Here is a 19,073-nt window from a genome sequence, read left to right on the forward strand (position 1 = left end):
TTTGTCTCATTTAAAGAAAGTTTCCCATAGAATGAATGCGTTTATTTTGTACTGGGGCTACTAAGATCAATCCTGGAAACTTTTAAAAAGGCTAAAATTCCGAATGCGGTGAAAGCATGTTATTGGATGATACAAATATCATTTCAAGGTGGCATATATGCATACACACATATTGATACATGGAATATGCGCACCATGGGTTATCGTGCTCCACCACTAGCATCATTGGAAGTCTAAATGTCCATGAATGTGTCTGTAAGCACCAATGGATGTCTATTTTGAAATGCAGTTTTCTAATCACTTACAATTTTTGCGAGTTTCAATCCAACCTACTTGCACATTCATAGGTCTAGAGGCAATTCATGTGAGTCTTAGGTTTTCAGCTAGTTGCAAACCAATCGAGAACTAACTTGGTTTCCATGAGGAAGACGTGAAATTGATTGTTACGAAGCTCTCCACGGTGAGAGGGTGGATTGAGCAAAAAATCTAAGAAAAAAACTAAGCAAGCGCTAACTTTTTTAGTTTGGAAATGAAAAAGGCTTAGTTGAAATAATTTCATTGGTGGGGAAGGTCTTCACATGAACTTCAACGGTGTGGTATACCATTTGTGCACAATTACACCTAAGTGAAGCCAACCTTCCTAAAACTAAGAGCGCCTTCAATGTACATTTTCAAAAGTTTGCATAATATGATGTGTGAAGGAATTTCCATCCGCCCTTAATAGGAAATCTTTTTTTTCCCCATTTATATAATGCAGTGGTCACATGATGCATTGATATCAGTCACATTGATATCAATCACTTTCCGAAACAAATGTGCCTTGTGCATGGTCAGACGTTACCATTTATTTTGCCTTATATTCACCTATGCAAGGCTTTTTGTAACTATGCCTATTTTGACATAGTTGAATCTAGAAGATCTTATTTGATAATTGGTGCACACACGACCACATCCTAAGTTGTGTGAGAATGCAATATTGAACTTTTTTTTTTTTTTTTTGGTAGGAACTTGAAATATTGAACATTTTTGGCGAGTTTCCTAGTGAACTAAGGACGGATGGATGTCCTTGGAGGACAGAAAAAGCATCCAATAGGAGTTCACCATGCTTGAATGGGAGTCTGGAGCTGCTTCACACTCAATGATCAAGGGCGCACGCTGGCGTAGACATGCCAATCTAGTCACGAATGTGCAGGCGTTTCCAATGGGCAACCTCGCCCCCCTTGCCCAAGGGATGGGAGTCCCCATAAACAATAATTGGGCCAACAGACTCGAACTCACGCCACGTGTGGATGTCTTCTATGGGCTAACCAACCTAGCCAATCACCTTTGTTGTCCAAAAGGTGAAAAATAAACTATATGTCCATTGGCTTGTGAATGCATCTGTGCCCAACTACAAAATGTGCTCACTTGGGACCCAAGAACTTTGACACAAGGGTCTTGCTCTACCCTAACCTGGCTGGGATGACTCACCTTAAGAGTCGGGTTGCCTCCACCTACGAGGGTTGGGTGTGTGTGTTGTAATTTCAAGTTTTACTCTCTCTGAAAAAAATAATAAAAAAAATGTGCTCACTTTTTGAACCCCCATGTAGGGCCCATGTAAAGGATGGGCGACGCCCGATTGTGAAGCCGCCCAAGGGTTGGGTCCAAAATGTTGTCCGCACCCAATGATAGTGAGCACTTGTGAGGGCACGCTTGTCTTCAGTGGCCATGCTGACTTACTACCAAGAGGGCTGCTCGCAGCTCGATGTTCCGACTTGCCCACCCTGCACACAACTTGTGCTGCACTGCTCCAACCAATCAAATGCCACTGCACTTTCCAGCTGCTTCGTCTTCTGCTTGTGTGTGACCGACACACCGGTGACCGGACACTCTAAACGTTGAAAGGATTGAAGCAAGGCCTAAAAGTAGCCACGTCTCTTTGACTTCGGCCGAGAGGTCGTACCAGGCGTTGCATGGCCAGTATATTGATGCCACGTCAGTTGCAGGTTTTGGCAGATCACGCGATGGCTCTGAGGTGGCCGTTTTGGGCGCCACCAAGCATCAATGGCACAAGTGCATGCAGCAGAATTCGAAAGCAGCAGAAGGCTAGCCCTCTCATTTTCAGCTCCCCCTCCTTTCCAGTGCTCTCTCATTGCGTGCCCACTCAACGCCTGTCCACCACCGTCTCGGCCCTGCTCGATCTTCGTGTAGTCAATACTTCTCTGAGTGCCTCCTCTAACTTGATTGCTCTCTGCGGTACGTAAGTTCATAAGAGGGAGGGAGGGAGGGAGTGAGTTCTATTAACGGCCTGTGATGCCCAAGTCTACCTACAGCACTTAACAAGTTAACAGATACGTCTTCTATCACATTCCACTCCGGGTACAGTGCAGTAAGAGGCACTTAAAATAAAAAATATGCCAGTTGTGACATACAGAGTGGAGTGTGACTCCGAGGAGGAGGTTCCTAGCTTGTCGCCACGAGTTCTCTCTGTTGCTCCCAGTATATATGGTTCGTGATGCCTACGCGTGGCTCTTGCCTGATGGTACGCGGCCCTTGCGTGACCATGTTTCATGGCTGATACTTGAAAGGGATAAGTAGCCAATAATCTTCTTTGGGTCCATGCGAGCACCTTCTGTAGGTATAATATGCCCAGGGTAGTGGATTTGTTGCATAAATAATTCACTTTTCTTGTGGCTGATGGTTGAATGTGGCTGGTGCATTTGTCACTCCAAAGGAGTATGAACAATAATCTTTTGTAGTTGTGGAGGCTTAATGTGAACTTAATGGTATCCAATCTTTGTGTCAATGCAACTAAAGCAAGATCTTTAGTCGATTTTAACAGGAAGCCATCGTCTGCCTACTGAAAAGAACAGATTGGAACACACTTTTAGCACTTCAAAACAATTGGGGAGAGAGAGAGAGAGAGAGAGAGAGAGAGAGAGAGGAGTTCCTCTCTTAGAGAGCATTGGTCCCAAAACCTTGGCGTCCCTTTTGGTGTTTCTTTTATATTGCTTCAACGAGGTACAATAGTCAGGGCTTTGCTTCTTGAACATTGGAATGCCAAAAAGACCCCTAGTTCATACTATTTCATATTTAAAGACCCTTGGCCTTGAAAAGCAACCCTGATGAAAAGCTGCACAACCAAAAGCGCTTAATCCAAAAGTTGGCGCCCCACTCGGCCGTAGTTGTTAATGGCCTCACGCCACCAACTTGTGACATATCCCCCTCTTGAAAGAAGAGTAATCGTCCGCGATTGGATGTGTGAAACTCAATCCGATTCTTTGGCGGACACTGCCTTTATGCATACATGCTAATGCCCATCATATACTAGACAACACACTCTCTAGCATGCATTGCACTATACAATTCCACAACCAGATTGCCATCAAGTCATTGCATCCGCATCAGAGCTCTTCTTGATATTTTGGCATAGCAATGTTAGCCACCACACTGTTGTTTAAAGGGGTGTCTCGATGCACTAAGATCACATACCCATGCAATCTCATCCGAATTAAAAATATTGATTCACCATATTCATATGCTTCACAAAATGCTCTATAGATGACAGAGAGTTCACATGTACAAATATCTAACATAAAACATCCAAATTTAACTAAACACTCCCCAAACCAAAGTTTACGTCGTTCAGAGGGTTCCCAAGTATAACTAAGTGCTCCCTAGACGAAGTTAACATTGTTCAGAGGTCATATACAACCAAATGCTAGTCACACTGCAGCCTACGTGGCTCGCTCGAAGGTTTTCAGCTACATTTAAACGCTTTCTAGACTGTAGAATGCGTTGTTTAGCGGACCAAATATAACTAGACGCTCCCCAAACTGCAGTTTGCGTCATCTAGAGGTCTATCCTTGATTGGTGACAAGAAGAGCATCAATGAGTGGTACAACTTTACCTTGTATCTAGTTCGACCTCAATGGCTCTAGCAAACTGATTGTACTCAAAGTCCATCTGCTTGAGGAACTCTGGGTGGATTAAATTCTCGGTGGCTCCCATATCAAAGAAGATAAGGGCTTTGTGGTCACTCGCGAGTATCTTTAGAGTTTATACATTGTTGTTGAGGATTCTGATTGTTTGTTGGTTAATCATCTATAGTAATTTTAATCTTTCTTTTATAAGTTTGTAGCCGACTGTAGCATGGTCCATAGGCTCTTGGATTGTCGAAACTTGCTTGAACAAATAGCGGTCCTATGGCATAGCGCTCACACTGGTCCTCCAACGTTATGAGACACCGGAAGGTAGATATCTAGAAACCTCTGGTTATCGTCTTTCATAGTATCGGGGACAAGCATTTTGAAGTTGCCCCATTCTTCTAGAAGCTGCAATTGTGGGAAGAAATATTCTTGAAAGCGTGTCCCGTCCTTGCAACGTGAGTCTTGGTAGCTCTAAAACTCTTACCACTGCATCACATTGTCTATAAGATAAGGAGCAGCTTGAGAGATGTTTGATTCTTTGGTGTAGTTCCCTAGGCATAAATATTGTCAAATTGCTGCAAGAATTGTAAAGTTTTCTTCCCATCTTTCATTCTCGAAAAGGTGAAAATTTTACTATAGATATGCCATCCTTGAAGTCCTTGGGCTGATGTAGTGCAAGGCTTGGAGGTGGATAATAGGGGTAGGCATACTGGCGTCAACTGTTATACCCAGGTGGGGATGCGGGAGGTGGTGGCAAAGGAGGTTGCACCGGGTAAAAGTTGGATGGTTGCACCATGTTTTTGAAAACTCTCCCAATCGGAATAGAGTGTAGGTTGTCGAGAAGAGGCCTTTGTACTTTTTGGTGCCGGAGGCGGTAACATGTAGTTCAGAAACTGTTGGAAGCTTTGCAGAATCAGGAGGTTCTACTAAGGGTGCTTCGAGAGCATGTCCCTGTCACGTGACACATCCCAACCCTATGTGTCCGTGAACAATCTACACCATAGCAGGGTTCAGTCAGTTCAGTCAAGTCTAGATTAGCAGTGATCTAGCACTTTTGTGAGTCTATTCGTAGACCGTGCATGCCCAGTCACTTAGCATAGATGGATATCCTCTGGCTGCACACAGCATGACCATCGGAATTCTCATCAGAATCCATTAGCATCAGTTAGGGGAATTTTCCAGTGCATTTAGCCTATTTTCCTATTTATTGGGATTTTCACTTATTATTTTTAAGTGACTTTCCAACAAAAGTAGGTAGGGAAATTTTGCTAAGTTAATATATAAGCAAACCCAAGTTAGCACTCCACAGCAGAAGAGGCAGCAGGAGCACCTTGCTCAACAGGCAACTTCTCAGCAAGACAACCCCCGTGACTACTCTGGCGTTTTCTCCACAGAAGACCTAGCGTTTTTGCATCAGATCAACCTTAGCGATTTGTGCACAGCAGATCAGCCCCGGCGTCATCACGACACAGCAGATCAGCCTAGCGTTTTTGCATTTGCAGAACCCCGGCGACAGAAGGACCAATTTCAGTCCCTGGCATTTATGGATTTCAGCAGCAAATTAAGACCGGCATTATTCACCTAAAGTGTAGCAGATTCAGCCCGTAAAGACCATCAGTTTTCAGCCCTAAGAAACCTCATTTTTTAGCCAAGAAAACGCAGCCAAAACAGTCATTTTCAGCCACCGAAACAGTCCCGAAATTCAGCGATTAGAAGATCTCAGATTTCAGCCACCGTCGTCGTCATCGGCATAGACCAAGTTGCATAGTCCATTGCATACGCATTGTACACCTTCGTGCAATCAAAGAATAGACCACTCTCGCCAACGAGAGTGGGGCCTTCGGAGGAGGGTTTTACAACCTCTCGGTGTTGTATCTCTTCTCTCTCCTTCTCTCAGTCTCATTCACTTGCACGCACAATATCCACTCACTTTGTTCGTGACCTCAACACTCTACAAGACGGAAAGCTCTCTCTTTCCCTAAAGAACTAAAAGGAACCTTGAGCAATAAAGATCACTTATCTTGAGAAAATACAACATTCATTCCGCTGCACCTAACATTGGTATCAGAGCTTTGGAAGTGTTCTGCATTACTCAAGGAAAGAACCACAAGAACCACAAGAATTTTTTTTGCTTGTTGCGATCGCACGAACCCAAGTTTACTTGGGCGTGGCGATTCCTAATCGTGTTTTGTTGAAGAGTGACAGGAATCCCAAGAAAGAAGGGCTTGTCTAGCCTCCCCTTGTGTCTCTTTTCACTCATTGAGAGCGAGCCGTGCACTTAGCGACCGGCCAATCGACGTGAGGTGGGAAAAAGCAACCTTGGTGTGAGCGCAAGGCCGCCAAGGGGTGCGCCCGCAGAAAAGGGTAGAACTCGGGTGAAGAGAAGATGCTTCTCCAACGCGGTTTGCAAGCGAAAGAAAACCTCAAGAACCTCAAGAACCCAAGATTCTCACGAATCAAGGACCTCAAGAACCTCAAGACCCTCAAGAACCCAAGTTCCACCCAAGTTCCTCGTGAACTTAAGAACCCAAGACCCCCAAGATCCCACAAGAACCCACGATTGCAGAATGGTCATCACTCGAAGCGGAATGCATGAGAGAGGCGAAGAAGAATTTTTCTCACCGGGAGGTTTTTCCAACCCTTCCCCATCTACGACAAAGATTGCACGAACTCCTATGGAGGAGTTAGACCAAGAAAGAGAAGCAGAAAGAAAAGCCTACGAAGAAGACATTGCAGCCATAGAGCGCCAGTACCAAGAAAGAATGGCAGCCATAGCGCGTGAGAGCGAGCAAGCACGCTTGGAAGCCAAAGCAAGAGAAGCAGAATTTGATCGAGAGAACAATGAAATGCAAGCCAAGTTTGATCGCGAGAACAAAGCAATAAGGCAAGAGATGTTGCGACTCAGGCACAACTGCAACAAGATCGGGAAAAGGAGACTCTCTCAGTCTCTTCTTCTCCCAAGCATGACACACAAGATTTGCATGATTGTGTGAAGCATGATGATGATTTGATTGACAATGACTTGCATGATGATTTGAATGACAAGGATAAGCATGATGATTTGGATGCCAATGATTTGCATAATGATTTGGATGACAATGACCAGCATGATGATTTGCATGATAAAGATGTGATTTCTCACAAGCATTATGATTTGCATGATCAAGATGTGATTTCTCACAAGCATGATGAGTTGCGTAAAGATGATGTGATTGTTCACAGGGATGATGTGTTAGTGGATGCTTTTTCTAGCGAAGCTAACCTCGTTGTAGATTCGATCAATCACCAAGAATCGATCTTGGCTTTCGAGTCGAGGTCCAAAGAACCCCCACAAGACGATTCGATCATTCAAGAAGAAGGGATCTTGGCTCTTGAGCCTTGGTCCAAAGAACCCTCACAGGAAGTATTATGTGTTCGCATGATTGATACGCACGCATTGTTCGAGTGTTTCATTCGTGAAGGTTTCCTGTATTTTAGTCAGCATCGTTATGTGATCCCTTTTACTAGGTATGACATATTGTATGTTGAACACATTTCTCTCATGGGTGAGCACGAATGTATGCGGATTGTGCATGAAAAGCTGAAAAGTTTGTATGTCAGGAAGTCACATTCCATGTCTCTTCCTTGGCATGACAGAGTTTCCGAAAGAGCACATGATAGTATGAGCACCAAGCATGGGCATTTCCATTGTGATTTGCCACGGTTGATTGATTTCGATCAAACAGAAATGATTCGATCGCATTGTTTGCATGTGTTTGATGAATGGGTTGTCACTCCGTCTCTAGGTTCATCGACATTGCATACACAGTCTTTAGAGAAGACAAGATTGTTTTCCTTCACTTTACATGGAATAGGTATGTTCATGGTTTTGTGTTGGAGATTGTTTCAGGAATTTTCAGCCATGGAGATTCTTGACGACGAAAGAAGCAGGACTCTAGACGAAGTTGAAGCAAGAAAGGAGATTCAAAAGATTTTGTCGCTTTCGGCGCGGCCCAAAGAAGCAAGCGTTGCAGACCTTTATGAAGTTCAAGTACCGCTCGACCCACACAGCAGAGTGGCCCGACAAAGAGTCCCTTCCAGGATTCCGGATGCTGTTGGCGATCTCCCTCGACGCCATACAGTTCGGTACCAGTACCTCACTTTGAAAAGGAGGGGATGTCACGTGACACATCCCAACCCTATGTGTCCGTGGACAAGCTACACCACAGCAGGGTTCAGTCAGTTCAGTCAAGTCTAGATTAGCAGTGATCTGGCACTTTTGTGAGTCTATTCGTAGACCGTGCGTGCCCAGTCACTTAGCATAGATGGATATCCTCCGGTTGCACACAGCATGACCATCGGAATTCCCATCAGAATCCATTAGCATCAGTTAGGGGAATTTTCCAGTGCATTTAGCCTATTTTTATTATTTTTTAAGTGACTTTCCAACAAAAGTAGGTAGGGAAATTTTGCTAAGTTAATATATAAGCAAACCCAAGTTAGCACTCCACAGCAGAAGAGGCAGCAGGAGCACCTTGCTCAACAAGCAACTTCTCAGCAAGACCAACCCCCGCGACTACTCTGGCGTTTTCTCCACAGAAGACCTAGTGTTTTTGCATCAGATCAGGCTTGGCGATTTGTGCACAGCAGATCAGCCCCGGCGTCATCACGACACAGCAGATCAGCCTAGCGTTTTTGCATTTGAAGAACCCTGGCGACAGAAGGACCAATTTCAGCCCTTGGCGTTTTTGGATTTCAGCAGCAAATTAAGACCGGCATTATTCACCTAAAGTGTAGCAGATTCAGCCCGTAAAGACCATCAGTTTTCAGCCCTAAGAAACCTCATTTTTCAGCCAAGAAAACGCAGCCAAAACAGTCATTTTCAGCCACCGAAACAGTCCCGAAATTCAGCGATTAGAAGATCTCAGATTTCAGCCATCGTCGTCGTCGTCGTCAACGTCATCGTCACCGTCGTCGTCATCGGCATAGACCAAGTTGCATAGTCCATTGCATACGCATTGTACACCTTTGTGCAATCAAAGAATAGACCACTCTCGCCAACGAGAGTGGGGCCTTCGGAGGAGGGTTTTACAACCTCTCGGTGTCGTATCTCTTCTCTCTCCTTCTCTCAGTCTCATTCACTTGCACGCACAATATCCACTCACTTTGTTCGTGACCACAACACTCTATAAGACGGAAAGCTCTCTCTTTCCCTAAAGAACTAAAAGGAACCTTGAGCAATAAAGATCACTAATCTTGAGAAAATACAACATTCATTCCGCTGCACCTAATAGTCCCGGAGTTTGGCGAGGAGAAACTGTAGGTACTTTGTAGAATCAAGAAGCGCTATCTTGTTCTGTGTGTTCTGGATGGGATAAATGTGCTCTTAGAAGAGCAGACGCTTGAAGCTCTGATACCATTGTAATAGGAAGTCACCACGTGCCAACTGAAAAGAATAGATTGGAACAAACTCTTAGCACCTCAAAACAACTGAACAAAGGAGGAGGAGGAGGAGGAGGAGGAGGAGGAGAAGAAGAAGAAGAGAATTTTAATGTCATAGGAAACCATCCCAAGAGACCTTAAAGATCTATCTGACGAGGAGAGTTGAACTTAAGACCTGTTATTCAAGAGGGAAATGACATAATCAATCTACCACACTTGGGTGATAGAAAGGTTATACCATTTTCCTCTTTTTATTAGCACACACATACACCGGAGAAGAAGAGAATTTTAACGCCGTAGAAAACCATCCTAAGAGACCTTAAAGATCTATCCAATGAGGAGATTTGAATTCAAAACCTGTTATTCAAGAGGGAAATGGCATATCCAATCCACGTTAGAGACATGGACTGGCGGAGTTCCACTCCTAGAGAGCACTAGCCCCAAAACCTTGGTGCCCCTCTCGGTATTTCTTTTATATTGCTTCAAGGAGGTGCAACAGTCGGGGCTCTGGTTTGCTTCTTGAACATTGGAATGCTAGAGAGTACCCCCAGTTCATATTTAAAGGCCCTTGGCCTTGAAAAGAACTCTGATGAAAAGCTGCACATTGAAAAGCTGGCATCCTCTAGGCTGTTTTGCAAATGCACCCTTCTTTTGGTCACTGGCACCCCTTGTATTGGGATGTCATGTCTGGGCAGCTTGAAGGCCATATTCCGGGATGTCCATTCACTTCGTCCCTTGTTGCAGATTGGAAGTCTGTTACCTCGCATATGTCCTGGCATGGTCGCCTTTCCCCTCAAGGTAATTTCCTTTGGTTTGAGAGCTTTCATTGGAGTAAAGGGTGCTCTTTCACCTTGGTTCAACGCTCTCCTCGACAAGCATACTTTCTTTCGCAAAAAGGGGTATGCTAGGTTGATCAAGTGGTGGATGACTTTGGGCCGGTTCTTTCATGTTCTACTCTCGCTCTTCGTTATGAGTTGAAATCCCATTATCGACATTTGTGGCAGCAAATTCATCAATTGCTTGCTGATGTTTCCCCAATGCCTCCATTACCTGCATATTCCTGGCTTTCAGATTGGAATTTTGACCATACTAGTTTGGACTGCATATTTGCTGGGTCAGTTTACGCTTTATTGCAGTCTCAGGAGGTGATCTAGATTTGCTATTCCCGTGCTTTCTTGGTAACTTGGTTGGTTCCCAGATGTTGCTAGAGGTCTCATGTTCAAGAGTAGACGGCAGGAGCAATCTCTATTAAGTGTACCTCGGGTATAGCCATTCAGCATGTCACATCTATGCAGGACCACCCTTGGTCACTTAAGTGTATGAGCAGCTGCTATCAACATGGAGCACCTTTCCCAAATCTCTCTTTCTTTCTGTCTCATTCTTAGATGTCCTTTCTCTTGCTACCTGCGTGATCTCTCTTCTCCATAGGTGCCTTGTTCATGTATATGGCGTTGCAGGTTTTCTAGATTAGAGTCGAGGTGTCCACCGGATTGGGAGCGAGTTCTTGTCTTCATTGCATCATCCGCTGCCTACTTTGATATGGTATTAGAGCCCTAGGTGACACGACCACGTTGCTATGTGGTCTCTATTCAATCATTGATTGAGGATACACCATCTTGTAGTGTCCATGCAGTAGTTGGCCCAACTGTACCACCTAGCCTGGAACAAGTGTCCAGGTCATGGAGGCTAATGACTCAGATGCTCCTACACTGGAAGCCCTTGAGCTTGGTGAACCTCTAAAGGACCATAAAAGAAGAAAGGAATCTCCTCTACATGAGTTCTCCCAGCCCCCAACCTCCTTTGTGTCTACTAACACTCCGATCAAAGCTAAGGAAACCTGTGTGTCTGATGACTTACCCTTCGAAGAGTTTCCCCAAGGCTGGTTACAAGAAACTTACGCCGACCTCAATATTGCTCAAACAAGTGGCTTTCTCTTCACCTCTAGATACATCCTCAACAATACCCTCTCTTGACCTAGTGAAGAAAGTCAACCTGGGCGACTACGACAAGAGGTCTATCCGTCAAGGGCATGTCACATCTATGCTGGAGCACCCTTGTGCACTTGGAAAGCCTTTCCCAAATCTCTTTGGCTTTATCATTCTCAGATGTCCTCTCTCTCTTCCTACCTCAGTGATCTCTCTTCTCTAGATGTGCCTTGTTTATGTATGTGGCATTGTAGGCATTTGTGAGTGTCGAAGGATCCTAGGGCAGTAGGTGTTGATCTATGGGTCGGCCTGATTGATGGCTACAAAAATGCAGATGCCTATCTGGATTTTGATGGGTCTCTGGCCGGCCCTAAAGGCCTGTTAATTAGGCGGGCAAGAGTGCCTATGGCTAGAATTTTAGTGGCTGACCTAGCAACACCAAATCGAAGTATGTGAGACAACAATGCAGCAGCAATAGGGTACTTTATGGTGAGCTAAGGCGTGTGTTGGGCTGCTCCTCACCGACTGCCTGATATGTGTAGCATTTCCTCTTCTCTTCCTTTTGCCTCCCTTGAAATAGCCAACACTGGCTGCAAAATGTTGTATACGCCATTTGTAGAGTCTATGGCTGAGCAATGCCTCCTATACATACCTTTTCTATGGCCTAGAAAGGTGTAGCCCCTAAGTGAAGGGTGTAGCCCTACATGACCATTCAGTTTTGATATACTTTTTTCTAGTTGCATGCCATCTCTACGCTCTATGCGTTGAGTTATGGCCTACTCACTGTTCGTCACCTTCATTGGCAGACTTTCCTCTTCTTGAAGTTTCCCTCCAGTAACATAGAGTAATCCACAAAATGTGTATATGTTCCCTATGTTTGAGTAAAAAGGTCCTGCAACTTGAGCATTTAGGGGTGGACTTGTACTGCTTTACTCTAAATGTGTTATCAGGAGTGGGACATCATATAGTTGAGCAATTGTCCCCATCATGAATGCAGGTTTCATTATATTGATGCAGAAGTGTGGGCATCTTACATCAGAAACTGCACCCGTATTGAGTCAGGTTAGTTAATGTGCTATTCTAACATGAATGTCCTAACATGGGTTACATTGAAGCTTTATTTATCATTTTCACACTTCTGATCTTGGTAAGTTTTTGGGTTGACTAGGTTTCATTCAAGCTGGTGATTCCCTGCTTTTTGATGTCAAAGGTACTCATTTCGTGTTTTTTGTTTGGAACAATGGTTTTACAATCTGTTGAAACCTAATCCCGGAATTCTTTTATGTCTAAATTTGGTTAAATGTGTAGGTTAGAAACATGTTTATAAAATCTGCTAAAACCTCAGCTGGAGTCTTTTATTTCCTTTGTTCTCGGCAACCTTATTTGACAAGATAACTAGGTAGCTCTAAGCTTATCTTGCAAGCCGCTATTTGTTCCCTTGGATGGATGACCTCCTTGATGGACTCTTGGGTGCCCGATATTTATCCAAGATTGATGTTTGGTCCGGATACCATCAGATACAAATACACCCAAAAACCGCGTTTGTACACAGTATGGACATTATCATGTCGTGGTTCTACCTTTTGGATTGAGCAATGCTCCTGCAACATTCCAATAGATGCTATTCCTTTCGGAAAAGTGGGTTCCAGTGTTCCTTGACGACATACTTACTTATCGTCAGACACTCGATGAGCATTTGCAGCACCGTCCCCTCGTCTTATGTATTTTAAGGCCTGAAGTGGTACGAAAAGCAATCGAAGTGCGAAGTTTTTCGCCCGGAGCTGTTGTATCTTGGTCATGTCATCTTAGTAGATGGCATTTGAACTGACCCCAAAAAGGTACGAGTGGTCCTACTCTGGCCTATCTTATGATCCATATGGCAAGTAAAATCTTTTCTAGGTTTCACCCATTTTTCAGGAAGTTCATGAAGGCCTACACTAAGATTGCTGAACCGTTTATGCGCTTGCTAAAGGGCTTCCGATGCAAAAGGCATCGTGTGGACCCATGAGCTCAACCAATGTTTTCAAACATGGAAACGATTCGTTACATTTGCATCAATGTTGCAGATAATGGATCCAAATAATTTCTCTGTGGTCGAAACAGATGGCAGTGACAACGCTATTGATGCTGTTTTCTATCAAGATGGCTGACGAGTAGCATTTGAGAGTGGCAAGCTCACCGACATGCAAATATGGTACTCTAGACAGGTTAAGGAATTATTGGTGGTCATTCATGCTCAAAAAATTTGGTGCCACTATCTTTTTGGTGCTTGCTTTGTAGTTTGGATTGACCACCACTCTTTGAAATATCTCTATGATCACTCTGACCTTCGAGGTCGCAAGGCAAGGTGGGCAAAAATCATGCATGTAGCTGGGCTACAGTGTCACTTGCACGGGAAAGGCAGTTACAGTTGGTCGTGGGTTCACACTGGCTGGACTCGCATAGATAGTGACATGTGACAAGAGTGGTGGTCTAGAGGACACTGTGGCCAGTTCATCCTTGCCACAATTTGGAGATAGGTGCAGCTGGATTGTCAGGGGTATTTGAGTTATCCATTGGCTACCCTTTATGGTTGTACATATGCTCAACTTGCTTTAGTCATTGTATGCTTTTCTAGATGTTCTAAGTCTTGAGTCTAGAGTCGTGTGCTCACTCTAGCACCACACAATTGCACTCTCTGTACACAGTTGGAGCCTCGACACCCCCATTGTACCTGTGAGTGTGGGCTTTGAGCTGAGTGTGCTACCAGTGAGAGTCGAGTCTGTACTGGTTCCATGAGTTAGTCGAGTTCCATTGAGTTTGGAGTTTACTGTTGTGTCTTTGGTTTTGCTTGGTTCATTGCTCTATTGCATTGTGTTTCCATTCTGTTTGAGTGAGGCTTCTTGCACATTGCATTGAGGAGCACCCACACAGTAGAGAGCATGACACTCTTTTCTTGCTACAGGTGCTCTCAGTTTTGGCACTTCCGGTGGGACCTTAATTAAAGTCTCACTCCGATGATTGAACGTGGTTGATGATCTAACTGGTTAGTCTCCTTCCTGGTCTCGTGCACCTTCGCCTTCGTCGAGCTTGGTCTAGCTGGTCTTCGCCCTTCACCTAGCTTGTCGAATTAGTTTGGCCTAGCCCCTCGCCCTGGTCTGGTATGTTAGTCTAACTGGTTTGGGCTAGTACCTCACCCTGGTCTAGTCAGCAAGTCTAACTGGTTGGTCTAGCTCTTGAGTACAGTTGGCATTCGTCTCCCATGTCTCTCCTGGTCTGTTGCTACTGCATGACACATACAAGGTAGTCTAAATATTAACAAATCCCTCTACGGAGCCTCCTACCGTACTACCACAGAAAGCGTCAGCCTTTCTTACCAAGTAGAAGCCCTCAACCCCCACTTCCACTACCCTCTTTTTCCTCTACCTCGACCAGCCCCTCACCACCACCCTTATCACCTCCCCCAATACACTTTTCACCAAGTGTGCTACAACTAGCTTCTGAGCAGCCTACAATGGAGGAGCTGACAAGCATTCTGGCTAAGGTGAACAAAAAGTTTCCCACCTTCAAAGGACTCTCCACAGAGGATGCAGAGGACAATGCTAGAAGGTTTGTATCCCTTTGTAGAGGTCAGGCCTTATCTAGTGCTCTTTCCATCCACCTTGGATGTCTTAGCAGATAAATAGTACAATCAATTTGTTGAGAACCACTTTACAACTTGGGCAACTCTAAGGCAAAAGTTCTCTGAAGCTTTCAGACCAAGTGATTTTCAAGAAAAAGTCTTGCAGGAGTTGGAAAACTTGGTGCTCCAACCCGATGAGACATTTGCAGAACTCATGACAAGAACCACGTCTGTGGTGGCCAACCTTCCCCAACAACTAGGAGAATTCATGGAGAAGTCTTGTAGTTGGTTAGCAGCAGTGTCGAGATCAACTCGTTGACAAAGTGACTGCCTCAATCACTGGGGATCTCAAGGGGGTACTCAGGCCTACAAAATATATTCTCATACAAGAACTTTGCCACAACGTTGCCTGTGCAATACCTCTGCCCTCTTGGTGACATAATATGTAGCGACGAGGAGATACTTGTGATTGCGTGGTCGAGCTGGGGGAGAAATTGAACCAACAAAATATAAACCCCATCATTCAAAGGGCAACCTTGCCATTGAAATTTGTGAAGGATGATTGTACTGCCTACTAGGTTTAGGTGCACAACACTAACAGACATCACAAACGTTCACATGAGAAATTCAATCCCTAAACACATAAGGGCCGCCACAACACACTCTGTAGAACTTTCTGTGCGGTGATGTGACCAAGGTAATAGCCACCAATGTGGCATCCTCTAAAATATGCTTGACTTCATGTGGGGAGATACATCATCTTAGAACACCATTTGGTCAAGATTTATAGAGCTTATCTAGAGTGAATGGTCCAAACTTTAGCAATAGTCTTCTCTTTTGCAAAGGAGATGCATTCTTTGGGTACAATCCAATAGACAACAAATACAACACATCTCCATATCATTCCGCTTTAAAGAGACTGCTTGCTGGGAAGTCATCAGAAATCCCTATAGCTTCTTCACCTATTGATATGTGAGAGAGTGGTCGGCCATGACGTGATGCTTGCCTAGATGAAGGACCACCTCGAAATCAAATGCCTGGAATAGAAGTAGCCACCGCCAAACCAAACTTGCAACTTGTGGCTTATTCAACAAATAACGCAGAGCATGATGATCAGTAATAATGGTAAAGTGGATCCTTAATAAATAGTGTCAGAAGTTTTGCAAGGCCTAACCTTCTCTTACTGTTGTGTTGTAGTTGCGCTCAACTTTAATGAGCAGGCGACTTGCATAGTGAATGGGGCGATCAAGGTTTGAATTCCTTGCTAGGTTGAGTCAGATTAGCATCCATAGTAGTTTGACTAGCATCCATATGCACATGAAAAGTGAGACTAATTTGGTGCAACTAGAATAGGTTCCTTAGTTAGGCGCTTTTTGAGGTAAGCAAAAGGGTGGGCCTCAGCCTTGGACCATTGGAAGGGTATAGCCGCACTAGTTAGGGGGGTTAGGGGTTGGGCAACCGCAGCATATGTTCGAATGAACCTGCAATGATACCCTTTAGGTTGTGTGGCCTACAAATCTATGAACACCTTTGGGGTTGATTGGGGAAGGCAACCACAGAATGGCTACTATCTTATTAGTGTAAAGAGCTAAACCTTTAGCAAGACACCACATGACCCAAAAGCGTACCTTGATTGATGCTCCTCCAAATTCTTGAGTAAGGTGGAACATTGAGCGTCACAGAATGTTGAAAAATCATACATGAAGATGCAAAGATTATCAGTGAATAGGGGTCAAAAGATGAGATAGACTATATGATTGAAAGAACATGAAGTGTTTTTCAGCCCAAAAGACATTTTTGTGTAAATAAAAATACCTCATGGAGCCACAAAAGCAGTTTTGATTGGTGAAGAGGATGAATACCCAATTGATTGTAGCCTCTCAAACCACCCATGAAAGTGTAGAGAATGTGTTCACATCTGCCAACACTTGTTCGATGAAAGGGGTTGGGAAGCCATCTGGAATGTCACCTTATTTAGAGCGCGGTAGTCGACGCAGACACATATTTTATTGGATTGCTTTTTGGGAGCTATGACCATGGGTGACAACCACTTGGAGTGCTCCGCGAGCACGATGATACTTACTTCTTGTATTCTCTCGAGCTCCAGTTTGACAGCTTCTGCATACTTCGGGTTGAGCTTGTACTCTAATTGGCTTAGCCCACTCAACCAAAGGGATGGCGTGGATGCCTAGTTTCGGTGGGGTTTCTTCCAAATCTTTGTAAGACCTGGCAAAAACATCTTTGAAAGAGTGCATAAAAGAAACTACCTGGTCAAGCAGCGCTGGGTGATCCCATAGCCAAGTGGCTAAAAGAATGGGTTGAGGGTTGTCAGGGTCTCTAAGGATGACTTGCTTCACCGGTTGGCTAGTCACATCACCAACCACTGTCACTCCAACTACTATTAGTGTTACTATAGTGGCGCTGGCATTAAAAGATAATCCCTTGGTTTCACAGGGCACAAAGAGGCCGACACCTATAGAGTCTGTACATCTTGTGTCTGCTTCATCTGAGTTTGGGAGACCATTGGTCACCTCGTTCTCCCAGCCACCCTCGTCACATTATGCTTTGTTTTGTCACAAACTGATGACTTGTCAAAGCCCTGATGAAGGAAGCCAACTTGCAGATGTCGGCCGAGGGGCCTAAACCCTAAGAAGAACAAGTAACAGAAGAAGAAGTCCTACCAACTTATGGGGACCCCGTTCGATGGGGCCCCAAGTGACAAAGGAAATAAAGCAAGACACACACACACGCACACAAGAAATTGCGTAGCTGTTGATGACGTGGCAGATTTCCAAAAATTACGATGGTTGATGACATGGCAGGCTGTACAGATTTTCGCGTTTTGCGCTGGCTGATGACGTGACAGGTTGTACGGATTTCCATAAATTACACTGGAAGCTTTTTGGCATTGCTTTTGGGACCAAAAGCTTTTGAGTTTGAAGGCTTTTTACTCTAAACTGCTTTTGAGGCCTAGGGCCTTTAAATATGAGGTTAGGGCTGATTCTGTGGCATGCTTCCTGGAGAAGGTGCAAAGTCTGGAGTACCGGCTTGTACTGTGTTGATGCAATATAAAGAAACACCGAAAGGGGCGCCAAGGTTCCAAGGTTTGGGGCCAATACTCTGTGGGGTGGAATTCCTCTACTCCGTGTCGCGTGTCGTCTCTCTCTTTCAGTGCAATTGTTATTGAAGTGCTAAAAGTCTTTTCAGTCTGTTCTTCTCTATTGGCACATGGTGTCCGTTTTGTGACAGTGGTATCAGAGCATCAGGCGTGTGCTTTTCTGAAAGCATACCGGTCCTACCTGAGAGCAGACAGAGCTATTGGAATTTTACTTGAGGTATCTTCGTGTTAGGTGCAGCGGAATGATTGTTTGCGCTTTGCTCAAGATGAGTGCTCCGAATTGTGCTCAAGGTTCCTTTTAGTTCTTATGGAAGGGAGAGCCTTCCGTTCTTAATGGAAAGTGCTATGCTCACAAACAAAGTGAATGGATACTGTGCGTGGAAGTGTATGAGACTGAGAGATAGAGAGAGAAGAGAGATACGACACCAGAGACGACGTAAAACCCTCCTCCGAAGGCCCCACTCTCGTCGGCGAGAGTGGTCTACTTATTGATTGCACAAAGTGGTACAATGCGGATGCAATGGACTGATGCAACTTGGGACTATGCCGATGACGACGACGGTGATGATGACGACGACTTTAGGGCTGAAATCTGTGAGTTCTATCTGCTGAATTTGGGGACTGGTTCGGTGGCTGAAATGACTGTTTTGGCTGCGTTTTTATGGCTGAAAATGGAGATCTTCTGTAACCAACTAGGGCTGAATCTGCTGCTGTCCAACAGGGCTGAAAAACGCTGACCATCTGATGCGGCAATGGCTGAAAACGAAAAACGCTGATCTGCCTGCTGAGCGTTAGTGAAAACGCTAGGCTGTTCTGGGTCTGCTGCTGGCGATTATGGCTGAAAACGCCAGGGGATCTGGTACTGCTGATGGTATGCAAAAACGCTATGCAATCCGGTGACGATGGCGATGATGCAACTGAAAAATGCTGGGGCTGATGTGTGGCGAGGATGGGGGAACCAAAAACGCCAAGGGTACTGTTGAGAAGGTGCCTGTTGAGCATGTGCTCCTGCTGCCTCTTCTGCCATTGAGTGCTAACTTGGGTTTGCTTATATACAAACTTAGCAAAATTGCCCTACCTACTTTTGTTGGAAAGTCACT

At 44.7% G+C, this 19,073-nt stretch overlaps 1 protein-coding gene across 1 annotated transcript in view; it reads left to right on the top strand.

The window, feature by feature from the left end:
- The first annotated feature begins 1,944 nt into the window (after positions 1 to 1,944).
- LOC147436328 (protein PIN-LIKES 7-like) overlaps positions 1,945 to 19,073 on the top strand; it is an 82,369-nt gene continuing 65,240 nt past the window's right edge. Inside the window, exons 1-3 of the mRNA XM_086489257.1 lie at positions 1,945 to 2,235; positions 12,252 to 12,316; positions 12,423 to 12,464. Of these exons, the coding sequence (XP_086345383.1) occupies positions 1,953 to 2,235; positions 12,252 to 12,316; positions 12,423 to 12,464 (390 nt within the window). The 5' untranslated portion in view covers positions 1,945 to 1,952. The remainder of the gene's footprint in view (positions 2,236 to 12,251; positions 12,317 to 12,422; positions 12,465 to 19,073) is intronic.

The sequence above is a fragment of the Adiantum capillus-veneris genome, chromosome 18, assembly GCF_014529385.1.
Source record: "Adiantum capillus-veneris isolate H3 chromosome 18, ASM1452938v2, whole genome shotgun sequence".
NCBI classification, from domain to species: domain Eukaryota; kingdom Viridiplantae; phylum Streptophyta; class Polypodiopsida; order Polypodiales; family Pteridaceae; genus Adiantum; species Adiantum capillus-veneris.